We start from the raw sequence: 26,377 nt of genomic DNA, 5'->3' as shown, positions 1-26,377 counted from the left end.
ACTACTGCTGCTGCTGCCTATCTATATAGCTTCACAAATATTGTTTTCATTTTTTTATTATTATTTTTGTGTTTTTCTTTTCAAAATTTTTATTTTGCTACTGGTAGCTAAATATTTGCCTCTTATTATTTGTTAGATTAATTATTCATGTTCTAGAGATATTGAGCAATGTTTTTCTCTTTACTTTACTAATTAATAAATTAATTAAACTTCTTCTTCTTATTATTATTATCATTATTATTGTTGTTGTTTTATGCAAGAACTTATATGTTTGTAATTTGTTCGATATTACTTGTTGATTATAATGTGCTTGCATGCAGGAAACTCCATTAAGATGCATCTGCAATTACGGCTTTTTTTTTTTTTTTGGTTTTTTTTGTCACAAGGTAATTAAAGGTATTATTACAAGTTAATGGATTTTTACACATAATTATTATTTATCTATATGTAGTGGTAATTTGTATGATGATATGTATATAGTAAGTAGTAGAGTTGTAATAGAAAAGAATTTCCTATGAAAGTCGGTCACTGAAATTGATGGCGGAAATAATTGGCTTTCATAGGAAATTGTTTTCTTTTTATGAAAGTCGATCATTGAAATTGATGGCAGAAATATTATTTTCAATGATTGGCTTTCATAGGAGATTGTTTTTTATTAAAGAATCTCCTATGAAATTGATACTTTCACAAGCTTCGTTATTACCTCAGATTATCCCATGTCGTATATCATATAGCACAGAATTATGATATGATATCTATGATATTACCAGAAGTATCTTTTTTGTATCAGTAAAAACGAAGTTGATAATTCCACCACTCAAGCTCATGTATTTTACTTCTTTTTCTTTTTTTTCAATTGTAGGGAATAAATATTAGAGTTATTATTAAAAATATATGTTATACTCTGTCAAACTTACTGTTGCAATGAAATTTTTTTTTTTTAATGGTAAATTGGTATAATGAAGATTTTGATTAGCTTGAGGAAATGTATATACGCATAAAAATAGACTGCATACGTAATATTTCTAGACTCACAGGACATATAAGTCAACAAGTACCGCAATCTCTGGCCAAGGGGTCCCCGCCAGATTTACAACGGTAGGGATTAAACAGTTTCTCTTGCTGTAGTATGTGGCCACATCATTCTTTCCCATGATCATCATCAACTTTCCGATGAGCCCAAACTTACACGAGAAATCTTGTGATTTTGAGTGAAATAAGGGGACAATGCATTTAGAAAAAATAAATAAAAAAAAAATAAAAAGAGAAGAACGAAGCATTAATTATATAAGATTAGATGTTGTTTACTTACCATATGTATATATGCTTAGATTTGGGATAAACCTCATTTTAGATTCCGTCTATAAATAAATATAGTTAATTAAATATTAAATTAGTATTATGTGTTATTATTTTATTAATTGAAAAATTAATATAAAGTGAATACAAATAAATAAATTTTAAAAAAATAAAAGAATTACTTTCATCACTTTGTGAAAAAATAGTGCCCTTTATTGTTATTATTATTATTGTTATTATTTAGATGTAGCAACCTTTTTGGAAATTTTGAATACTTTTGTAATTTTGACTTGCAAACGACAAGTGTAAGAATGGAAATCTCTAAATTTACTGATCCAGAGAATCCAACAAATTTCTCTATATATTTCTCTTCCGCCTGTCATGCCGATGTTATATCTTAGTAAAACATGTCTATTTTGTTACAATAATAATAATAAAGAAAAAAACATATTTATTTTATTCTAAACATGTCAATTTTGAAAATTGAATTAAGAGTTTAATGTAAAACATGTTAACTTTGTTCTAAACATGTCAATCTTCAGAATTGAATTAAGAGTTTAATGTAAAATTTGTAAATAAAAAATACAATGGAGCATCATAATTATAATATTAGTTCTTTTCATTTCAAGCTCTTAATGCATAAGAATAAATTGGCAATGGCATTAAACATACATATATTTCAAGCTTTACTTTTACATATTCTTTGAGACAGAAAATCACTTATTAATATCTTTAACACAATTAATTGATTTTAGACTATTTTGAAAATTAAATTTAAAAAAGAAAACAAAAAGAAGAATCCAACATTTTTTTCAAAACCAATTTATTTTTGACGAGAAATAGAATACAATATTATGATGGTTATTTTGTTAACCAAAGACAACAACAAATGCGTAAATAGTAAAAATGTGTAAGCAAATAAAGCGCTTTGGCAGGGACAAATATAGGAAAAAAACATCACAACCAAAGAGGGGAAAAAAAAAAAAAAATTGGTAAATGAAATGGCCGTAGAGAATCAACATGACATTCACATGTTAAAAAACAGAGTGAAATAACAATAATAATAATAATAAAAGAAAAGAAAAGAATGAGGTGGTTTTGAACATTTCTTCCACTACTTTGTATCAAAAACCACACCTTGTTTTTCTCTCTCTACACTGCTCTTGTGTAGCCCCTTGACGAGGGTTTTCATCAAATCTATCCATCTTTAGATTCACAGGTATCATCTTTCTCTTTCTTTATAGTTTCCCTCTCTTGGGTTTTGTTTTTTATTTTCTTTATCTCATAATTTCCATCTTTTTGGTCATTTTTCTGGAAAATTTTTCGTCTTCTTTTCAACTGAATCGGTGAGATTTTGGTTGAGGTCGGTTTTTGGGCTTTTTTGGATTTTCTCATTCTTTATGCTGCTGTGATCAATTTATAAGCTTGCATGCATAATTTGGTGATGGGTAGATCTGGATACCCTTTCTTGGTTGCTGATGAACTGGTGGGAATTGAGAGAGAGAGAGAGAGAGAGAGAGAGAGAGAGAGAAAAGAATTTTGGGTTTCATTCGTCTTTTGTCGTTTCTTTTTTTTTTTTTTTTTTTTTCTTTTCCTAGTAAATGAACTTTTCAGTGGAAGTAAGTTATATATTGCTATTGTTATCAGCTGTCTGGTTGTTTTCTGAGATGATGATGATGGAAAGTTGAGGTCTTGAAATTTGATTTCTTAAAACTTTCATGATTTCTCTGTGCCAATTTGAATCTCAGTTTGAGTGTTAGATCTATATATATATACGTATATGCAAATAGGTCAGAGTTCTTGTTTTTGGAGTGGGTAAAGTTATTTCTAGAAGTATGTTGAGTATTGGATGCTTTTTCTTTTTCTTCTCCTTCTTAAAGGACAAATCAAGAATTGTTCTTGTGTGCTTATAGCAATATTTACATGAATTTCTGCTGCTGTCGTGATGCTGCTTGCTCTCTGTCAGTACTAACTTTTCCTTCGCTGACCTGCTCAAAGCATCCAATTGTAGGAGTCTAAATTTTAAATTTGCTAGAGGAAGCTTTCACGGTTGTATTAGTAACTTTCTTAGCTGGTTTCAGCACATTGAAGTTTAATGGCAACCCATAAATTAATCGTTTAATATAAATTAGAAATGATTTGCTATATGCCAATTATTATATTGCTTAGGCCATGCCTTATCCTCATTGTGTATGGGAGTTTTGCTGCAATTAAGATTCATGTCCTTTTGAATTCTGTTGTGAGATTGACATTTCTGCAGGCAAATCTCGTCAACTTCAAAATGACCGCTTCTTGTTGGGATAAACTTTATGGCTAGTTTACTCTGCATGCAAAAGAGGACTAAAGGAAATTATGCCAATGCATAAAATGGAGGATGATAACGGACTTGAGCTTAGCTTGGGTCTATCTTTTGGTGGATCTTCTGCCAAATCGAAGGGTAAAAGTGGTAGCTCTTCTGATATTAGAACAGAAGAAGGTGACAAAGGAATCAAACTCGTGGATGATTTTAAAAACTTTCTTCAAGCTGGCACCCAGAAACAAGACTCAAGTACTGGCTCTCAAAGAAGTGATTCAGTGAAACCTAAGGAGAACTTCTTTAATGACCTGTCTAATGCCAATGTTGATGTAGATGCTTCGGTGGACTTGAATGGGAAAGGACTCTGGGCTGCAAATAGCAACAAACCTACCGAGATAGAAGAGGTAAAACGGGCTGAGGCTGGTAATAAACGCACTATGTTGTTTGATGAGATGAACCATCAGAAGAAGCATGAGAGAGAAGCTCATTATGCTGATATAAATGACAAGACAAAAACGTCACACATTTCTATAACAACAGAAGATGGTTCAACTGCTGAAAATGAAGATGTTGCTGAGTCTGAAGTTGAGGGCTCAACCTCAAGGTTGGTTTCACTGCATGATGATGGCTCCAAAAGGTACATAGGAGTTGGTTCTTCTGATGTTCAGAAGGAGGGTCGTGGATTTCCTGATTCAAAGGTTGTTGACCCAAATGGGCAAAAGAGGTTTCATAATTTATCAGAGAATGAATTTAAGCTTGGGAACATGACATATGGCAGCCCATTCTCAATGCAATCGGTGAACATGATTAATGTGCCTTACTCTTTGAAGGAGTCTAACTCTGTCAGTACACCCAGCACATCAGGCCATCTGCTGCCCGGAATGATGCAGGTGATGCCTACAGCAAATGGTGAGCGACCAGGGCCTCAACCTGTGAATCCTGGAAACTTGCCAGTAATGTTTGGCTATTCACCTGTCCAGCTTCCAATGTTGGACAAGGATAATTCCTGGGGTATGGCTCATCCTCAGCAGTTTCACCCCTCCTATGCTGGCAGAGTCCCACCAAACCCAGGTAACTTTATGACTGTATTGAAGATATTTTCAGGTTTATATTATTATGTTATGCCATATCTCTTATTGGTATATGCTGGACCTGAGAACACATAAACACCTTAAGAGGGAAGCCTTCATCTTTTAGTCTTGACTTTTATATTTAGTGGGGAAGCAATATGAACATTGAAGGATATGATTGAAATGTTATTCATTTTTGTGATTCTGCAAAGAATTTACATGGACGTGACCTTTAAACTATAGAAATTGGTTCTGAGTGTACATTCTCTCAAGATACAAATTCGTAGAGCTCTGTTATGGATTTCTGATTCTACTGATCTTTACATTCTTGAAAATCTAGTCATGCATAGTTTTTTCAGTAAGGATCTATTATCTGAAAATAGACTTTTATGCTGCTTGTATTGATGTTAGGTGGGATGCAAGTGACTTCGCACAATGCATCTGAGGCTACCCAATTTGATGGGAGGGCGATAGAAAGGGGCAAGGGTGATGGTAAACATCATGTCAATGAAGAGGGTTCCTCTTCTCAGGCAGAAGAGGATGTGAAAGGAAGCAGCACAAACCTCAGAGCAAAAGATGCCCCTGACCAATCCACAGCAGAAGCCTTTTCTATTGATTTTTCAGCTATAAAGCCGGGTATCGCTGCGGATGTGAAGTTTGGAGGATCTGGTTCCTGCCCAAATCTGCCTTGGGTGTCTACAACAGGTTCAGGCCCAAATGGTAAGACAATCTCAGGTGTTACTTATCGATTCAGTGCAACCCAAATCAGGATTGTTTGTGCTTGCCATGGTACCCACATGTCCCCTGAAGAGTTTGTTCGGCATGCTAATGAGGACCCTTCTAATCCTGAGAGTGGAAATGGCTTGGCAACATTTCCAAGTAGCAATCCTGCTGCCTCTGCCCAGAGCTGATTTTGTATCATGCTTGTTAAAGTAACCTAATATGAATCATTGATAAATGATTGAAGGAAAGCATGGCAATGGCTGGCTTTGTTGAGGCCACACGCCCTTCTTCCTTCTTTCACTGTGCTTGCTTAGTTGTTTTTTATTTTTATTTTTATTTTTATTTTTATTTTTATCGTTTCTTAGTTACTGCGGTAAAGTATTGCAGGTGTATGTAATAATGTTTGTGCTTAATTCCTTGTCAAATAGTAAGGCTAAAGCGTTTTAGCTCTACAGTAAGTAGTTCTAGAGGAAAAATGTTGTTACTTGTAATGTAAACTAGCCCTTGAACCGTCCAATGCTCGAGAATCTTAAGGTTTCAAATGAATGTTTCTCTAGAAATTTTGTTATCCGAACTCAAGCTCATGGTTTAAAAGTACAATTTTTCAACTTGTTCGTATGGTTGTCTGTTACCACTTCTGTTGGTATTATCATTGTTGTTGTCAACCTGTCATCATTAGGCATTAAAATCATGATATTTAATATAATAACATAAGCTGATAACGGATGCGGAGATAATTTTAAATCAAGCTAAAAAACTCGAGAAAGTTGGAATAGAAAAGGGCACTTTTTTTTTTCTTTCTTTTTTTTTAATTATTATTTGCAGGGCGATTTAGTTCTTTTACTTTAAGATTTTTGTTCCACCACTAACTAATTATTTCTTGCCTTGATACATTTTAAGCTCTTCAGCAAGAACAAATAAAGATTTCCAATGGAAAAATGAAAGCCAAGGAATTGTTAAATCAAAATTTTTTTTTTTCTGTTTTATTTTCTACTCTTCAAATGTATCTTAAATGAAACTAGAAAAATGTAATCTTCTGCGTATCTTGTATTGCCACATTAACAGACTCCATTAGGACAACAATAACTAAAATAATTAAATACAAACATCTTCCTCCTAAGTTGTAACAATCAAATAGTAGTTTATACACAACTTGAATATAGAAATTTTCTCTTTTTAAAATAAATAAATAAACATTAAGACACTGCAAACTGTGTGCTCTCTCTACCAGCGGCAGCTGTCCAAAGCTTAAGATATGCTTACACAAGTTTTATAGCTTTTTGCCCTTGTTTTTAGTTTCCTGAAGACAACCCTTTCGTCTATCTTATCAAAATAGGTAGAGAACGATTGAGATAGAATGACTCTCTTGCCCCTGTGGATTACATAGTGATTATCAGAAAAAAAAAAAAAAAAATTTGCTAAGGTTTGGTTTGGTCAACTACTTGAATCATTAAAGTACAAGCACAGGTAAAAAAGCCACAGAAAAACAGACCAGCAGCTCATTATATAAATATATATTATATTTTTCCTAATGAAATTGATGACTAATTAATATATAGTTATCATTCTACTGTGAATTCATACGAAATTTGTTGAATTTTTGGTGTTATGTGCTTGTCTATGCCATTTTTTGGATTCCCAAATGAGTAAGAAGAAGAACTGCACGTTTTAATTCAAATGCAGATAAGGTAAAATCATCCTCTCGTCCATGCCATTGGAGACTTTTCTTAGCATATACTATATATTATTTTCACCCATTTCAGTTTTGATAGGACCACCATGAATATAAATGAATGCGAAAGTAAGAAAAAGAAAATGGGTGTATGCCATAATATGGATGCTACGTTTGCATAAAGAATTCTAATATCAGTATTACTAAACAGGAGTTTAAACATTATTTAATTTGACTATTAGCTTCTGTTTCTAAGGTATTAGTCTTCTTCTTTCTCTTTCTTTTTACTTTTGTTGGGGAGTAGGAGGGTTGTTGGTTCTGGTTAAATCCAGGGTCGTCTAATAAAATTTTCCTTAATTCAATCCCAAACCCATAATTTATTAAAAATTTCACTGAGCTCCAAAATGTTTTAAGTTTGTTGAGTAACTTCCAAGGCAGAATGATGGCCTATGCAGTGAGATCAATCACATGAGAAAAATAATAATAATAATAATAACAATAAAAAACCTCTAATTAAAATTGACCTCCTTGACTTTTGTGCACGTAATTAAATTGCCGATATAAATATGTCCAATACTTTGACTTCAATTTCCAGTAAAAAACCTAAACCTGAACTGGAACCGTCCATAGTCTAATTTAGTAATATTGGTTAATCTCAGCCTCAGATAAAATGGCCATCTGGGTATATTAACCAGATGCTTTTGCTTACGATAATGTAAATTTATTATTTCCCAAGAAAATGCCTACCCTACCTAGTGAAAACCCAAAAGCTTATCCACCTTGTCATCACTACTGAATTTTTAATACTTTTTTATACTGCAACATTGAAAATGATCAATCAGATTAGGATACACAAGAAAAGCCTTTGGAAGGATTTGGGAAAACTGACATACAGATTTGGAAACCCTGTTTCAGTACAGACATTAAAAAAGGCCCATGCCCATCCATAACCACTCTATCTCTATGCTACTCCCTTCCAAACTATAAGTTCATAGCCAAAAGAAATACAAAAAGAACACAAAATTTTCTTGTTCTTATAGGATGTTTTCCAAAGGTGATAAGTTTAAGATTTTCAGCCTTCCTCTGAATCAATTCTGTGCCATCTTTTTACATCTAATTTTTGTGTTCTCTGATGCCAAAGCACAATCTTTAGCCCAGGATTTACCATCAACTTCAGAGACTTCTTCTACAGGCCAGCCAAGCCTTGCTGTTGTTCTAGGAATTCTATGCTGTATTATGTCCGGCTTGACATTTATTCTTCTTGCATACATGAAATTCTGCCAAAGAAGAACATCTTCTGGTCGAGGACTTCCACAGAACCAGCAGGGAATATTTGGCAGAAGCTCTCGGTTTTCTGGGATTGATAAGACAGTGATTGAGTCACTTCCGTTCTTCAGATTCTCTGCTTTAAAAGGTTCAAAGGAAGGCCTGGAATGTGCAGTCTGTCTATCAAAGTTTGAAGATGTTGAAATTCTCCGGTTGCTACCGAAATGCAAGCATGCGTTTCATATTGACTGCATTGATTATTGGCTTGAGAAACACTCAACCTGTCCTCTTTGCAGGCAGAGGGTTAGCTCCGAGGACTTAAAACTCATTGCCTACTCAAACAGCATGAGGTACTTGTGGAATGATCAATCAGAGCCTAGAGATGAATCAAACATGGAGATTTTTGTCCAAAGAGAGGAAGGTCATCGCGGATCCTCAAGATTCAGCATAGGAAGAAGCTCTCGAAAGATCGAAAAGGAATTGAAGTTATTAATTCAAGAAGAGGATGATGCTAAAAGCAGTGAGGACAATGAAATCTTCCATAAGCAGAACCATAAGATTCTTGTATCAAACTTTGTTTTCAAGCAGAGATGGAGCAGTGTGAGTTCCTCTGATATCATGTTCTTGAACTCGGAGATGCTTAACCATTTCACAAGCAACAGGTTCTCTTCTATGGATTCAAATCAGAAGCAGCTTCCAACCTCAGGGGAAATCGAAGATGAGGAAAATATGAAGATTTTCGAGGACATGGAGGCGAAGAGGTTATACGACAGCCAGGATAGCAGTAGCACAACCAACAAAACAAGTACTTCCGTTTCGATCCCAGATTCAAGTTCAAGTCATACATCAATTTCCATGATTCATGAAGGTGAAAAGAGGTCCATGTCAGAAATCACTGCTCTTTCAAGGAATAGAAAATTGGGTATGAAGAACAACAGCCTTTTGAATTCTTCTCTGTCTGGAAACACTGTGAGAGAGGATAGAATGAGGCAGCTTTGGCTTTCAATTGCCAGAAGAACAATCCAATGGTTTGGCAGCAGAGAAAAAGGGCCTAAAGAGTCTCAGAACATACAGAGGCCGCTGGATGTATAAACTGGACTTATACATGTTCCATGTTTTCTCATATCCAAGACTCTTGCATAATTTTGAAGTTTTGAAATTCCTCATATTCATTTGATGTCAGGTGGGATCTGGGAATCATGGTAAAGGAAAACATACCTTGTAGAGTTTAAAAGTTTAGGTAGAATTGTTGGAAGGATACAATACAATTCTATGAGGAACATGCATATAAACACCTTTATTTTCTTTCAATTATTATGCTTACACTTTTTTTTTTTTTCTTTTTTTATAACATGCTTGTAAATTGGAGTATGTACATATATTTATATATATGTTCCTTTCAAGCTGGTTTAAGAAGGGGAAGTTTACTTATGAAGTACTTTTGTTTTGGTGTTGAGAATATGCATACAGCATTTCTGAATTCCTAAGGAATAAGGCATAACCATGTATACACGGGTACGCTATTTCTATCATATTATATTTTGATCAGACTGCATTTCTTGTTGAATTGTACAATACCATGGATTAGTTCTTCTCTGTTTGCTTTTGCTTAGAAAATGAATTCCTAAATTAAGGAGATATAAATAAAAATATAATTGCCAGTTTGGTCGCCCTGCCCTTCTTAACTATTCAGGTATTTTCCATTTTTGATAAATATGTAATAGGAAAGTTCCATTACTTTATATTAGTGTAATTAAAAAGGCCGGCTTTTGTGTAGGCTTTTTTTTTTTTTTGGTTTTTTTTATAGCATTTGTAATTATGGACTGGAAATAAATGAAATCAAAGTTCTTACATGCTGAAAACCATGTTCTTTTATGCTAATTTTGAAGACAGTTGGACATAGCTTAAGATATGCTTATAATATATGATTTAGAACAAAATGATGGGAGTACCAAAAACAAAGGTATAACAACATTTAGCCCATATTTAGAAATTCCTTTTGGCAGATTATCTATCTTATTAAAATGAAAGGAGGTATAGATCTTCTTCTTCCTCATTTTCAGAGGCATCGCTATCAAGCAAGCGGTGTACGATGATTTGTTTGGTCAACTACTTTAAACTTTTAGTTACCAATTTATCATATTCTTCAAGCATATAGGTAATATCTGTCATTTGACTTATTATATTGGTTATTAGTATTTTCACAACTTGCTTCATGTGCATGTATTCATATTCGGAAATTCTGGCCTCTCAAATGAGTATTAACAACTGCATTTTTTTCACAATTTACCAACATTAGATGCATAAATAGACATCCTCCTTCAAGCTATCTTTCTTTTTTTTCACCTTCCCCCCCCCCCCCCCCCCCCCCCCTTATTTTAACTTATAAAGCACATGAAAAGCAAATGCATTTCTCTTACCTCCCTTATCTGTGTAATATTATCAAATGATTAGTCTTCTGTCTTTTACTATCCCCATCAAGTAGTAAAACAACAACGAAACATATACATGAATAAGAGTTTGGCTCTATGTGGTGAATAAGGGATTTAAATTTTTGCCTTTTGGAGTAGGTAAGAGACACAGCTCGAAAATCTCTTATCTCCTTTTCTATTTTTTGGTGGGGGAGATTCTGAATCTTTGCTTTAGGTGATTAATATCTAATTAAATCTAGGTGTTATACCAATTCCACCAAAAGCATTGTTTTCTTTGAAATTTAACTACAAGCCAGAGCTATGGGATATATATCACCATATAAAGCAGTGAAATAACATATTTGCCTAATTAGACTCATCCAATTCATTGACTTTTAAAAGGATGAGAAAAACATGCTTCATTAATATAATATCCACCAAACTTTTGACTTTAATTTTTCCAGCCTTAAAACTTTGATACCCTTTCTAAATTTATTTAAGAAGCAAAAAAAAAAAAAAAAAAAAAAAAAAAAGAATTGTCAAATTCTAACCAAGTTTCAACTTTCACCTGATTGCAGGTATTCAGAAAGAAGCATTATTAAATAATAATAGGGCCTGTCTCTCCGCCAAATAGTATAGCCAATTGATATTACTTTGTCTAGGAATCATGACAAATGCTTATTTTGTTTATAATTTATAAAGTTGCCCAAGAAATGCCTACCAAGTAAGAAGCCAAAAGCTTCTCCACCTTGTCATCACTTTTGAATTTTAAACTATATTGCATATACATATAAAAAATACATATAATTAGAATATACCAGAAACCCCTTAGAAGGATTCAAAGAAGAGTGACAAAAACAGACGGATATATAAAATACCCACTTTGACGGAGGCATTAAAAGTCTCATGCATAACAAATCCATCTCAAACTGCTACCTTTTCTTGCGAACTATAAACTTTAACCAAAAAAATTAATATATAGATTTTGTCCTTATAGAATGCTTTGCCAAACATGATTGGAGTTCTGTCAAAATTTCAACTTTCCATTAGTCTTCCGATGAACCAACTATGGTTCATCATTTTGCTTATCATTTTTATGATTTCTCATGCTGAAGCACAAGCTGTACCTTCAAATTATGAAGCAAATATACCATCTGATTTGAAACCGAGTATTGCTATTGTTATAGGAATTCTGTGTGTTATGTTTGTGCTGACATTTGTTCTTCTTGTCTATGCAAAACTCTGCCACAGAAGTGAATCTGTTCTTGAAAATCTGCAGAATCAGCAGGGACTAATTAGCAGAAGCTCTCGGTTTTCTGGAATAGATAAGACAGTGATTGAATCACTTCCTTTCTTTAGATTCTCTTCTCTAAAAGGGTCAAAGGAAGGACTTGAATGTGCGGTCTGCCTATCAAAGTTTGAAGATTTTGAGGTTCTGAGGTTGCTGCCAAAGTGTAAACATGCATTTCACATTGACTGCATCGATCATTGGCTCGAAAAGCACTCAAGCTGTCCTCTTTGCAGGCATCGAGTTAGCTCTGAGGACCTCACAATCATTGCCTATTCGAATAGTATGAGATTGTTGTGGAACAATCAATCAGAGCTCAGAGAAGACTCAAACATAGAGCTCTTTGTTCAGAGAGAGGAAGGTCATCGCGGATCTTCAAGGTTCAGCATAGGAAGCAGCTTTCGAAAGATGGAAAAAGGAGATAAGGAAGAGGAATTGTTGATCCAAGAAGAAGTTGATGAGAACGAGGAGGACCAGAAAGCCTTCCACAAACACAACCACAAGATTATTGCGTCTGATTTCATGTTCAAGAATAGATGGAGCAGTGTGAGTTCCTCTGACCTCTTGTTCTTGAACTCCGAGATGATTAGCCATATATCAAGCAATCGATTCCCCACCATGGATTCGAACAACGAGCTGTTCTTAACAGGAAGAGGGAGTGAAAATGAAGAGATTATGAAGATCAAGGAGGAGATGGAGATGAAAAGATCGTTCGAGAGCAAAGTTAGCACGATCAACAAGAACAGTGGTTCACTTTCAATCCAAGTTCTTGATCCTCCATCTGATTTAGCAAGCTCAAGCAAGACATCAAGGGCTGTGAATCAGGGTGAGAAAAGGTCAATGTCAGAAATCACAGCTCTTTCAAGATACGGGAATTTTGATATGAGTAACAGAATTGGAGAGTCCCACTCATCAAGAAATAGTGTTAAAGAGGAAAGTATCAGACGGCTATGGTTGCCTATTGCTAGAAGAACAGTCCAATGGTTTGCAAACAGAGAGAAAAGATCTCATCTGTCACAGAAGACAACACAGCAGTTAGATGTTTAAATTGGTTACATAACTTCTAAAGTCATTTTTAACTTCGAAGTATTTTCTTATAGATCTACCATTGTTGAATTGCTTAAAGCTCTTTGTAGAGTTTTATATGTTCATGTATACAAGTTAAAGGAGGAACATCGTATACACCTTTTAATTTTACTTTTTCTGTTTGCTTTCAGTTCTCATCATATGTCTTTTTTATCAAAGCTACTAGACATATGACTAATTCGTTTCTAGCACATAAGTTTTTTATTTTGATTGGTTAGTAAGTTGCCAAATTCATTAATTATTATTATTATTAATTTTCATTTTTAGAAGGGACAGAGAAACAGAGATTGACACCCTGGTTTTATGATTCAAGCATGTTTAGGCTATCATTGAGGCTTGCTTACATGAGAGACCCATTGAATTTGGTTGCCAGAATCTCTTTTTCTTCCATAGAAAAATCTTTTTAGAGAAATGAAAACAATATAAAACAGATCCTGAAAACTTCAGCCACTTTAAAACTCTGCTTAGGTAAGCAATGATTTCATGCCAAGCCCATGAACTTTTCCAACACTCTTTTAAATCCTATAAAAAAAAAAAAAATTATGATAATTTTAACAAAAAATTTTCCAATTAAATCATTCAAAATGGTTTCCATATAGAGTGGTCAACACTAGAAAAGCAATTTAGTAAACATCCTCAATTTTGCATGAAAAATGGTTTTGATTAACTTAATCGCACTCCAAATTTCTCTTTTGTTTCTTTTTACCCACCATTATTCGTCCTCTTTATGCGCTCTCTCTGAATATAAATTATATATAAGCAGGGCAATAATGTAATTCCGAAAATTTGTCCTTTTCTTAAGCTTTAGTCAACCACCATTATCTTGTATTAACAAAATACAACCTTATTGCAAATATAAAAATGTTTCAAACCCCACGCTTTTTGATAGACCAAAAAAGAGCTTTTTTTAAATATATATAACCAAAAAAAAAAAACACCTGTCTGTATCTCTGGCTTAAGAGAGTGTCATATAATATATCAGTGATTTTGTATTGACGTAAGAGATGAGTTTGTTCTATTTGTCTTGAACGATCATCTTTGCAGTTTTCCTGCTAACTTCTTTCTTTTCTAAATTTACAACATGTCTGCAAAATGTTTATTTATTTATAATTTATTTTTAAAAATTTTTACTGCATCAAATTAAGCATGGCCATGAGATGCTTCTTGAAAAATGCTTAAACTAATTAAAATAGGGTAGACTTGATCTATGAGCTTTTATTATTATAAGTTTTGATATTGCTATGTTTGTCGGTATATTGGTATAATTTTGTTTATTGATTAAAGAATTATTTACATTGTTTTCATGCTTTTAACTGAATTAATTTGAGAAGTAGGTATGTTGGCCCTGTTGTTGTCATTTTATGTTTGTGTAGATTTGGTGGTGGAGAAAAATTCTTATTTAAGGATGTGATTTGGACGATAACCTCATTTTGTTTTTTGGGTTATAAGAGGGGAAAATAAAAAATTAAAAAAAATTAAAAATAAAAACGTCTTGAAGTGAGCAAATGTTTTTATTTAATTTGCATATGTCACTCACTGTATATCCAGCTCCTTCTGGCTCTGTTGCATCACTACTCAGACTCTTGTTGGTAATATAATATAAAATAAGAAGTTTGAAAATTTAGTTTGATTAATTTGAAAAATCTGAATTATTTTTATATGATGCTTTAAAGAAATGATTGTGAAATAGAATTAAATAGCAGAAAATATCAAACTCATAGTCATCATAATCAGTGAATGCTTTTAAGAGTACAACTTGAAACATAACTTAAACAGACATGGAAGCAGGTTTATAAATAATATATACATGGAAATATAGTAAGATTGCCACACCCAATAACGAAAGTATAACCAAAATAATTATAATAATAATTAATTAATAAATAAATAACACATTCCACCATTATTTTGCCATAGGATCCTAATTGTTGTCCATAAGCGCTTCGACCACAGCATTTCACATGCTATTAACAATGAACTACTACCTCAGATTGATTTCCTTTAGTGAAAGGTAAAAATTCTGCAATAACATCTTAAATAAATGGAGTGAACATTACAGAATGAAAAACTTTCACATATTATTAGCAACAATAATCCAGCATCAGAATAGTATGTGAGAGGTAAATAATTCTGCAGATGCTGGTTTATCTGTTTTTCTTCATCCAATACTCATAACCCATATCCCGCCACTCAATGATCAAAGACCAACCAGTACTAAGACCAAATAAGCCTACAACTGCATAAAAAAAGACAAATGGTAGAATCACTGCTCTTTTGTAAACATTCCACTCTATAGTCATATGTACACCATAAAGGAAAACCATGTGAACTGAAGCAATCACTGCCCACATCATCAAGCGAACATAACCCCAACGAATCGATATGCTAATCAGTTTTGATGGGGCTGTCAATGCCACTATAATGCTCATGGATGCTAAGAATGCTATAGAGTCCCATACCAGAAACCATGTGAAGCTATTAGGCAATACTTCTCCCATAATTGAGTTTCCTGGGCTGTGACTCTGGCTAGACATCCCCTTGGTGATATTGGACACAGCAACACCCCCATCTTGCCAAACTCCTCCTGGAGGGTTTATTGCAACTTCAAATGAAACAGTTGCAATCAGAACCGCCATTACCATTATTCCTTTTCTCATTTCCTTGAGCAAATCTTGGTCATTAGAATTTGTTGTAGCCAAGCTTTCAACAGAGTCTTTTTTGATTGGGACCTCTGTTGTGCCCATGTCAATGACATTGTCTTTTGGCAATGGTTTATCACCATTTTTTGCTAACTTTGCCGCAACAGAGAGCTTTTCCACAACTTCTTGATCAATGAACTGCCTAGGACCTGCTAGCATAATGTCCAAGGCTCTGAGCCCCTCGGAATTCACTGCATTCAGGTCTATTGAGCTTTGGCCTAGCAAATACTTCATCAGCTGCAAGTGCTCAGAGGCAGATTCCATTCAAGTTTATAAGTGATTTACGATGTAATTGAGGTATTTGCTTGAGGTAGAGAACAACAGAAAAAGCTCACCTTGTGCTGCTTCATGGCTGCAGCCAAGTGTAAAATGGTGTTTCCTTCTTCATCTTTCCAATTCAACAACTCCTTGCTGTTGAACTCTTCAACCAAAATCTTCAGCGCTTCAAACCCATTTTCATTCTTCACTGTCAGATGAAGAATGGTCTCCTTCTGTTTAGTAACCTCCCTCACCGACTCTGGGCAATCCTTGAGCAGTTCACCAATGACTAAGACTCTCCCTTTGATGGTTGCCAAATGCAGTGGGGTTCTACCATTTTTGTCTCTGAGCCTGCAAAGCTCGTGGCCACTTTCAAGATCGATCTTCAACAACTCTCCTACTACTTCAACATGTCCATTTGCACAAGCCAAGTGCATAGGACTGTAGCCTTTCTGGTTCACAATTTTGGCAAATTTTGGATTTTGATTCAGTATTAGCTTTACAAAATCTGTGTGCCCAAGTAAAGATGCCAAGTGAAGTGGAGTCTCCTTGGAGGCATGTTTGATGGAATCTTCAAGGACAAGTGGATCTTCTTCAATGAGCTTGAGCAAGGTGGCTGTGTCACCCTTTCGAGAAGCTTCGAATAGTTTCCCCTCCATTTGATTTGGAACTCAGAAATTGGTTTCTCAGATCGAAAAAACTGGTTTCGCAGATCGAGTCCTCCATCGATGCCCCCACAAAAAGGAAATTGGTGGTGTGGAGACGTGGAGCTTTTACTTTCTGGGAGTCAAATTCAAAGGTTATAATTTTGAGACGGGACAAAAGAAAAGCTTGACTTTCGGAATTAGGACTTTGTGACCGCCATAAAAAATCTGAATTTTTTTTAACAGTTTTGAGTCCAAGTACAGCACCTACAAGAAAGCCTAGCTTCATTGATGGTAATATTCATGAATGCTTGGCTAAGAAGCATCTAGGACTTTGACCCAAGATTGCAGTTAGTGGTGTAATGTCCAATTACAAAAATCCAACAGCTAACCACTTTATTTACCACCATAACTCATTGGAATGATACATATTTTGGATCATCTTAATTTAGTCCAAAATGAGTATACTTTATTGTCTCCTGTGTACTACTGACGGACATGAAAACCACAAAGCTTAAGAGAACCAAAGCATCAGAGCAAATATTGGAACGAATACAACTAGAAGAATGAGGCTGGACCTGGATCATTGGTTTACAAATTGAAGAACGAAAGAGATATTAGAAACTAAAAAGAAGACTGATAAAGAAGCCACTTGGCTGAGTCAATCATATTTAATACCAGCTGCTTTTACAAACAAGTTGCGTGGAAAGCAAAATTTCGTCTTACGAATAATGAGCCCTCATACACATTTATACATAATTATGTATTTACAAACCTAAAAGATTCACAAAAAATAAAGAAATAAATCAATCTAATAACTGACTTCCCCATATAAATATTCAGCTAAGATAAACCAACTAATTAGCAGCGGCCAATGACCCCAGAAGAGATATTCTTCTAATGTTATTATGTAACCATATAAGAATATAGTGGGACCAAAAGCAATATCAGGGCCACAGCTTCTTTGCATTTTCTCCATAATCTTGTACACCTTTCTTTAGGTTCTCATAGTTCAGAAAAGGCGGCCAGGAGTCAATCTCATAGCAGAGTAATTACCCCACCCACTTAAGAGTGTCTATGAAAGTGAAACTCCATATCTGTAATTCATCTACCAGTCATCAAGCCATTCAGGAATTTCAGGCTCTTCTATGTCTTGAAACACAGAAACTCGAGACAAAATAGAGTCCTCAGTGCGGCTGTCCAAATGTTGAGTAATACGAGAGGTGATCTCATGAGGAACAGGAGAACTACAATCTCTGATCCCTTTCCAATCAACACCGTCAAACCAAGGGTGACTTTTGACAGAATCAGAGCCCTGGTTTCCTAGTCTGGTGCGTTCGTCAACATCGAGTAACTAACATACGATTCAAAAAAATGGGAGTTAAGCATGTGAGAATTCCTAATATTCCACCATGCAAAAGTGTCTGTGAGGGAGAGAAGCTAGAACAGTTATTACAATACCTTAGTGATGAGATCAACAACTTCAGGACTGAATGTTTGTGGAAGGTTTAGTTGTCCCTTTGCTATCTTTGCAAATGTGTCAAGCTCACTCTCTCTCCATGAACCAAATGGCATTTCACCTCGTAGCATGAAATAGACCAAAACTCCCAATGCCCACCTGCAAATGTACAGGAAAATTCAAGGGATAAATCTTGCAAGATAACAGAAACAGAAAAAAATAATAATAATAATAAAAATAAACACAAGTTGCTGATAAGAAGCAAGTTGCAGTTTTACCAATCAGCTGCAAGCCCATGGCCTTTTCCCTGTACAATCTCTGGAGCTAAATAGTCTGCCATTCCACAAATTGTAAACGTCCTCTCACCAGATAAATTCTTCCCAAATCTAAAGTCTACTAGCTGTAGAATAAATGATAGATAATTAAGAATAAGCTAGTAAACTTTTCTACTGTTCATCAATTTCCAACAAAATGCTAATTCAGATAGTTATTAAAATAATGCAGAAGGTACAGCATATAGCATCCACCTGTATATGTCCTGTTTGGTCCAACATTAAAACATCATGAGATATGCCTCTGTAGAGAATACCATTCTGAAATTCAAATAAAAAGGTAAAAAAATGATAGAAAGACAATTGTTAATATTCATGGAAAATTCGATATTTTGGTAGAAAAATAGGGGGAAAGGGAAGCTACTTCTGGATATCAGACCTTGTGTAAATCTTCCAAGACTGTAACAACAGAGGCCACACAAAACCGCACAGATGATTCATCCAGTGGAGCATAAAGTATTGTGGATAATGGACACACAATGCATGCATTAAGCAATATGCCAGCATATGTCCGATCCATACAGGTGCAAAGAATCTGTGGCACATGTGCTGAATGGCTGATACTCTTCATAAGATTCTTCTCTTTTAAGACCTGTGACTCCTTTCCCAACCTTTTGACCTTCTGCTTTGAAAACCTTTTCAAACTCAGCAAATTTTCTGATAGCCAATCATGATGTAAAAAAGCATTTTATCAGCAAATGTACCAGTCATTGAAGGAAACAAACGGTTTTCTAGTAGCCACTATTTGAACATATAGAACTGCATTTTTATGATGTAAATATAATCCCCTTTCTTCTTCTTCTCACATAAGACCCAAACAAGCCAACAAAAAAGCACCTTCTTACGTAAACTAGAGTCATAAAGGAATATAGTAATCAAATTATCAAGGACAATGAAACCAACCTGAGTCTCTTACAAGTACAAGTCCAACCTCACAGCAGTCAGTATAATACAAACAATGTTTCCACTCCTAGACAGAAAAACCATTAAATGATATCAGACCTTGTTTCAGATTAAGTCTTGGAAGCATAACTAAGGGCAGGACAAAATTCTCCCTACCAAATCAGAGAGCTGAACTTTGATAAGAGTGGAAATATCCATGTTTTTAGCTTTTTCCTTGGAAAAATCAGAAGAGTAGTCCCTTGACCTAAATTAATTTGCAAGAAACATGTCAGAGAAATAAAGGTCTTTTATGTATAAAACAAAACAAGCTAAAAATCAGATAGCTATACCATGGAATTCAAAACGGATATGAAGGTAAAGTACAAACTGACATTCCTACATGAGATTACAACATACTTTTGATCATCCTGAGAAAGCTTGGTAAAAGGGCCAACAACTGAATCAAACTTTTCCTTTGTCAAAACAGCACAAACGACATCACCCACAGCAACTACACTTAAGGAATCAATATGTTCACCAAGAAGTGCCCATTCACCAAAATAGCTTCCCTCTTTTTTCTCCACAGAGAGCTCCTGACCGCTCTGCAGATTTTCCCCTTCTTTTTGATTGTCAGACTTGAGACTGCAGACATTTGGATTACTTATCAACTCTGCATCAAAAGTAATCCTCACTTGTCCCTTCTGGATAATATACAATGAAAGAAGGCCCTCATTCTGCATATACATGCCAAAGATATATGTAAGAAATAAAGTAACATGGAGCAAAGGATGTCTTAAAGAAAGAAAGTTTACCCTGTTGGCTATTGTCTGCCCATCTGAAAATGAAATTTCAGATAGAGATTCTGCAATGTGACTCAGTTGTAAGATTGTCAACCTTGATAGCAGATCCACTGATCGAAGCAACTTCAGAGATGACAAATTGGAAAATTCAGACATGAGAATTCCACGAAAATCTTCTCTTCTCAAGGCCCAGAGTGTTCCACTTGTCACAGCACGGACAGAGGCCTGTAATGGTTTGTTATACCTGAAGAACCATACCAATAATTCACTACCACAAAAGAAAAAATAAACAAATCCAGCAGAGGAAAATTAATGAATCTGACTTCTACAAGGAGTATGCATTAAGAAATGTAAAAGAGATCTGAAATAATATCCCTATACTAGTTTACAAACTGAAACCAATTCAGTCCATATGTTGATTTTATGTCGATGTTTTAATTTGTCATTTTCTAGACACTGAAGTATCATTTCCATGGAAATGTCAGCAACTGGACTAAACAGAATTTAAAGATATAACCTACATTAATGCCAGTTCTCCAAAGGAAGATAGCTTTTCAGCTGTGTAGCACTGCAGGACCCTAGGAACTTCTCCATTCTTTTCTTCCTGCCAAATTATCAATCAATATCGGAATGTACAAACTAAAAAGTCTACACATCGAATGAACCCAAAAACAGAAGATGAAAACCTGAGTTGCAAAGACCTCAAATTCTCCACTTCCAACAACATAAAAGCAGTCACCTTCACCACCCTACAAAAGATTATAATTGTTACAATTCCAGAATTGCATTTTAAATTCTTTATATACACATAAATCATTTTTCTTACAGTTACATGTGCAGATTTCATTCATATTGCTATGTTATGTAATATAATACAGTTATGCATAAGAGCTAGATTACTACATTAAATCATAAAGAACTGAAAAGTTTTATAACAAGAACCTGTTTAACTACAACATCCCCAGGCTGGACCTCAACTCTTTGCATGCAATCCAATAAAACATGACACTGAGAATCAGTAAGTTTTCTGAAGAGAAAATGATCATGCAATGCTCGCTCAATGTGTGCCTGCAGCATATAAACAAGCACCAATTGAACACCAATACAAATTTAAAGGTATGAACTTACAATCAGACAAGTGTACAAGTTTTTTTTTTCCCTTTCATTCAAACTAAAGCCAAATCTAAAGCAAACAACTTAAGAAATTGAAGAATACTTCTTCTTCCCATGTCTTCCTGTGGGCTGGAGATGGAGGAACCCAGATTTGCCCGTTCTCTAGAGAACTTTCAATTGCTCTGAGACGTGCCTTTGATAAATCATGCCTTACCCGATGGTTCCTAGAATTCCAGTTAACAGTTGATGGAGATTCTGATCCTGTAACCTCTACAACCTGGGGAACAGGAGGACGTAAGACAGCAGCAGGGCTCGCCGATTCACCAGCAGCAGTCTAATAGGAAAAGCCATCAATAGTTCGCAAGAAGAGACAAATTAGAGATTATGTCAAAGGCAATGCAAGTCTAAATCTTAAGAAAAAGGTAAAAAAAAAAAAAAAAAGCAACATATTGAAAAAAGAAAATGCTCTTACATGAGTTAGACCATCAACATGCACTACAATTACTGTAATATCATCAGTACGTGTTTCATACTGTAGCCAAAGTCGATACGATTCAGCTACAATAGCAGCACAAGCATCACGAGGATCCTTGAATTTTGCAACCTGGAAAGGTATAAGCCAAATCAGGAACACTGGCGATAAAAGTAGCATCGGAGAAGAGATGTAGGTTCCTCTCTTCTTTTATTTTTCTATTTGTATACAGATCACATCACAGATGAAAATAGGGTTTTTAGAAAATCATTAAAAAAACAACACTCAAAACCATCGGTTATGAATCAAGCCACATACCATTGTTAAATCATCCGTTTGAACTTTTTTCAATGGCCAAGTTACAGGTTGTGTTGACCACATAAATATGAATGCATTGCAAACAGCAATTATGTATGATAATACACAACCATGGAACATCGCAAAATGAGCTTGTGAATTGAAACAGGCAAAGATGTACAACCCTCATAAATATAAAATCCAAATTCCAACAAGTGATAACAGGGTACCTTACCATGTCAACGACGGTTTGGCTAGAAAGAAACTCAAATACTCCATCACTGGCAATCACAAAGAAAGGATTATTTGGTGTGAGCTCCAAAACTACAATTTCAGGTGTGGCAACAACCCCAATTGACTCAGCAATTGAATCACCAATACTTCTTGTAAAAGCAGTACCAGGATACATCCCATTTGGTACCCACAGCCTGGGTGGATCACCATCATCACCTTCCTCAGTACCCCAACACTGCACATCCGGATTCTTCAGTCCTTCAATCTGATCCAATGTAAGTACCCTTGCACCACAGAGCTTAACCCTTTCGAGCTCATCCGCCCGAAATGGAGTTTGATCAATTGAAAGGTCAACGGCCATGATATCTTTCCCTCTCCTCTCTGCTATAACCGCCCTCGAATCACCTGAATTCGCAACATATATAGTCCGACCCCGGACCAATACAGTAATTGCAGTAGTCCCACTCATGCTATCATCCAAAGTATCTGCATGCAACTGAGAATTCGTTGCCAGGAAAGCGGCATGGCATGCCTCAACGGCGTCCAACTGGAACCTACCATTTCTAAGCAAATTCTCACACAATTTCCTCTTCACAAACTGCGAGCACTGAGCTCCAAATTCACCGTGCCCATCAAAAACACCAAAAAAATGATCATCTGGTTTGGTCCCGAAAGGGGTGTGGATGCAAAAGCTATCTTGGTTAGCCTTATCAAGAGCGTCTGGATAGTACCCTCTCTGTGACAAATACGAGTACCGTAATTCATAGTTCCCTGACGGAACTTTAATGGTTCTCGATCCATCTGGTGGTAGAAACTGCGATGAAACCCTAGAAAGCCTTGTGATGCCTACCTCAGAGTCTCTGGTTGAGTTGAGCTGATTCAGTTGGCCTCTATTTTCACCATTTTCACCGTTAGAAGACGCCGGAGAGAAAACTGGGATCTCATTGTTCCTACTCACATTCTGGGCATCTTTTATTCTCGCATCTCTTGGACTACAAACCTCTCCTATACAAACCCTGGAGTAGACACAGCCCATCACTGGAGACAATGAACTAAGACTAACCCAGATGCCAGAATTGCCTCAAAATTCATTAGCTTCGAGTTCGACAGCGCGTTGGAACAGTGAATTAAGCAAAAAATTCACTCCGGTTCTGTTTTTGCTCTGCTTTGCTTTCTTCAACCACCTCAACGATCCAAACCCAAGCATTGAAATTCCAAGACACAGATTCTGTGAGTGTTATCTCTGAGACGGACTACAAGAAAGGTACAACAAAATGTAAGAAAGTTCATCAGATTTCTCACTCCAACCTTATCTTCCACCCAAAAAATAATGCAGAGTTAAGAAGAAGAAGAAGAAGAAGACACAAACAAAAACTCAAAACCCAAATCCAAAAATTTTCTTAAATTCCAAAGACGATTTTTCAAAGCTTTAATGAATTCTAACTGTTAGATTTTGCACAAATAAGTTTGGAAAATGACGTTCCTCTTTGATTTTATTTGGGGTTCAGAACCGTTACAAGAAAAAGCCAAAGAAAATGATAAATTGGTAAAATAATTAAAACATCAATAAAATATCCATTATTTACTTAAAAATTAAAAATAAGATAAATAAAAATGGTTTAGATGGCGTAGAAGTACTGGTGGAAATCGGTGATTTCTGAAAACAGAAAGTCAAAGAAAAAAAAAAAAAAGAAGCAGAAAACAGAGAGACCCGGATTTCAGAAGGAAGACAGATACTCAGTATCGATTCTTTACTCGAAATGCACGCAGAAGAAGCACAACGACATAAACGCGACACGATATATTTTCATCAGAGTCAGAGAGAGAGAGAGAGAGAGAGCGAGAGCACGCAACTGAGTACCGAGTGATAAAACATCCGAATTAACCACCATCACCACCCCTATAGGCTTTTTCTCATTTGCCCAAAAGGGCACCTTAGAGAGCGTGTGTTTATCACGGAGAAGACAAGCGCGTGGGATAGGAGGTGGGTGGGTCCGCGTTTCTCTGTGGGTTGTGGATTAGGCCAATTGTTCGTAGTTGAATTCGGTGTTTCTCTGAGGAGACGTATATCCGTGCATGTGTTTGAGGTCAGACTCCCTTGGCCCTCCAGCTTTTATATCCCCACGCGCCCCCCCACCCTTCTACTTTGCCGTTGCTGAGCTTCTTCAGCCACTGTTTTTGTAGGATTCTATTTGATCTTCTTTCCATAAAGATTATAGATTTTCTTTACCCATGATTAGTTTTTCTATTATGCTAAGAAATCTATATATTAAAAAATCAAAATTATTCTTTTTTAAACCCAAAAAAAAAAATTAAAAAAATCATGTTTTTGGATTTTCTTTTCTTAATTCACATCCCCTGGAACTTGAGATTTTAATATTTTACTATAAAATAATTTTTTTTGGGGAAAAAAGGAACTTTTTTCTTTTTAAGTATAATTTGTTATTTTACATTTTAAAGTTATAGCATGAACTTCGAAAAGAATGGGTGCATGGAATGGAATTAATTGTGTCTTATTCAAGAATGTATATATTAATATGTCTACTATATAAACATTGACATGATTTCTCCATCAAAATTGATTAATTTAATAAAATAAAATATAGATAATGACATTAATATTATCAAAAACTTCTATTAAGTGTCAAATCTGATATAAATTCAAAACGTACATTCACGTTGCATTTGACCCCTACCCATTAGTTAAAATCACGATTTTTCTCCAACAAGTATCCAACTTTGAATTATTACATTCTCTTGTTAAAAAATATATATCATATGGAAAAGAAGATGGAAAAAAAATATATATATATATATATATATAAATATTAGGTATTAATCATAAATTTAGAATGAGATTGCAAGAAAAATGAAAAATTGCAAAGATTCTAATTGCAAAGGGAAAGATGGTTGATAGGACTCATAGTACGCGTTTAGTTTAGGCAGTGTTTTTAGTTATAGTTGATGCAATAATGGAGTCCTCCTTTATGTTTGAATGTGCACCCAACAAGAGAAAAGAGCCGCAAGAAAATAGAAGAGATTGAGAATGCCATCCACCTTTCCTCATTATATCTTCACTTTTCCTTAGTGGTCCCTCGCTATCTCACTTCACTATTTTATCATTAATTTCACTTTATTATTTTAGTATGTATATTTCCAATTCAATAAAACCTCTGTTTTTGTTGTTGATAATACTTAGATATGCTGTTAGCTAGCTTACCACTCAAGTGTCAAGTCTTTATCAATTTGACTACTACTATTAATTTTTCTCTTTCAATCTTATTTTTTTTCTTGTTTTATTATGGACTTTTACTGTTTTCATGAATGAGATAATCAAATAAGCGGTAAGATGGGTATTGGATACTATACATATGCATGGTCCATTTACTCAATAGTCTATATAAGTTGGTGAAGTAATCGTACATCTTTTTGTGTCTAATTCTACTTTTAAAAAATCATGAACATTGCTTTTGGGGCGTGGGACTGGTCGAAACATCTGTGAAACGAAGTTTCAGTATTCTTTCAAATATTAAAAGTGGGTCATAATAAGAGGGTTAAGTCTTTTTGGAATGAAACATGTGGTAGTGGATATATATATATATATATATATATATATATTTATATATGCCACTCTTACAATTATAGGAAATGAAAAAAAAAAAAAATTGACGATGAAAAACGAAAACGGATAATTTAGAAAGTAAGATTTCAATTCAAAAAAAAAAAAAAAAAAAAAGATCTCATATCAAACCGTGAAAGAGATTGGAATGAAAGTTGTGGCCACAGCTTTGACTCTTAATTTCGGGCCCGCCAATCAAAGAAATTAATACTTTCAAGTTAAAAAGAGAGTAGAAAAAACATAATTAAAAAAAAATAAGAACAGCAATATTTAGGGGAAAGTCATATTTGATTTTTAAAAGAGGTCCACAATCACAAGGACCAAACTTTATGTCCACCGCCCATGCATGAGGCCGTCAATCAGCTCCTCATATTTTGTCCATACCCGTATGCATCTATCTACCATTTATGTATGTACATCCTCAACTGTTAGGCTGTGACCCTTTTTATTATAATTG

At 34.9% G+C, this 26,377-nt stretch overlaps 5 protein-coding genes across 10 annotated transcripts; 3 read left to right on the top strand and 2 right to left on the bottom strand.

The window, feature by feature from the left end:
- The first annotated feature begins 2,359 nt into the window (after positions 1 to 2,359).
- LOC107431952 (ninja-family protein mc410) lies at positions 2,360 to 5,958 on the top strand. 2 transcript variants are annotated; one of them, XM_016042988.4, is made up of 3 exons: positions 2,360 to 2,518; positions 3,560 to 4,666; positions 5,077 to 5,958. In XM_016042988.4, exons 2-3 carry the CDS (start codon positions 3,652 to 3,654, stop codon positions 5,574 to 5,576), a joined length of 1,515 nt encoding a protein of 504 aa, XP_015898474.2. In that variant the 5' UTR covers positions 2,360 to 2,518; positions 3,560 to 3,651; the 3' UTR covers positions 5,577 to 5,958. The 2 variants fall into 2 exon arrangements, with proteins under 2 accessions (XP_015898474.2, XP_015898475.2); XM_016042989.4 differs by having other exon boundaries at positions 2,373 to 2,518; positions 3,544 to 4,666.
- Positions 5,959 to 7,818: 1,860 nt separating this feature from the next.
- LOC107431883 (E3 ubiquitin-protein ligase ATL42) lies at positions 7,819 to 10,049 on the top strand. The gene has a single exon (XM_016042903.4). The coding sequence runs from the start codon at positions 8,102 to 8,104 to the stop codon at positions 9,416 to 9,418; it is 1,317 nt and encodes a 438-aa protein (XP_015898389.1). The 5' UTR covers positions 7,819 to 8,101; the 3' UTR covers positions 9,419 to 10,049.
- A 1,238-nt stretch (positions 10,050 to 11,287) lies between these two features.
- Positions 11,288 to 13,244, top strand: LOC107431928 (E3 ubiquitin-protein ligase ATL42). The gene has a single exon (XM_016042958.4). It carries the CDS (start codon positions 11,750 to 11,752, stop codon positions 13,070 to 13,072), a length of 1,323 nt encoding a protein of 440 aa, XP_015898444.2. The 5' UTR covers positions 11,288 to 11,749; the 3' UTR covers positions 13,073 to 13,244.
- A 1,709-nt stretch (positions 13,245 to 14,953) lies between these two features.
- LOC107431936 (ankyrin repeat-containing protein BDA1) lies at positions 14,954 to 17,201 on the bottom strand. The gene is made up of 2 exons (XM_016042966.4): positions 16,146 to 17,201; positions 14,954 to 16,047 (listed from the first exon to the last, which is right to left on the bottom strand). Exons 1-2 carry the CDS (start codon positions 16,725 to 16,727, stop codon positions 15,256 to 15,258), a joined length of 1,374 nt encoding a protein of 457 aa, XP_015898452.3. The 5' UTR covers positions 16,728 to 17,201; the 3' UTR covers positions 14,954 to 15,255.
- Positions 17,202 to 17,349: 148 nt separating this feature from the next.
- Positions 17,350 to 24,435, bottom strand: LOC107431937 (protein phosphatase 2C and cyclic nucleotide-binding/kinase domain-containing protein). 5 transcript variants are annotated; one of them, XM_016042969.4, is made up of 16 exons: positions 24,039 to 24,435; positions 22,303 to 23,554; positions 21,771 to 21,902; positions 21,402 to 21,632; positions 21,128 to 21,253; positions 20,872 to 20,934; positions 20,707 to 20,789; positions 20,198 to 20,429; positions 19,803 to 20,119; positions 19,563 to 19,650; positions 19,407 to 19,473; positions 18,883 to 19,160; positions 18,699 to 18,764; positions 18,450 to 18,571; positions 18,174 to 18,330; positions 17,350 to 18,066 (listed from the first exon to the last, which is right to left on the bottom strand). In XM_016042969.4, exons 2-16 carry the CDS (start codon positions 23,335 to 23,337, stop codon positions 17,821 to 17,823), a joined length of 3,243 nt encoding a protein of 1,080 aa, XP_015898455.1. In that variant the 5' UTR covers positions 23,338 to 23,554; positions 24,039 to 24,435; the 3' UTR covers positions 17,350 to 17,820. The 5 variants fall into 5 exon arrangements, with proteins under 5 accessions (XP_015898455.1, XP_015898454.1, XP_015898456.1 ...); XM_016042968.4 differs by having other exon boundaries at positions 24,057 to 24,435; XM_016042970.4 differs by having other exon boundaries at positions 24,156 to 24,435.
- Between the last annotated feature and the right edge of the window lie 1,942 nt (positions 24,436 to 26,377).

Source organism: Ziziphus jujuba, chromosome 11 (genome assembly GCF_031755915.1).
Source record: "Ziziphus jujuba cultivar Dongzao chromosome 11, ASM3175591v1".
NCBI classification, from domain to species: domain Eukaryota; kingdom Viridiplantae; phylum Streptophyta; class Magnoliopsida; order Rosales; family Rhamnaceae; genus Ziziphus; species Ziziphus jujuba.
This window is presented reverse-complemented; position numbering and strand designations above follow the sequence as displayed.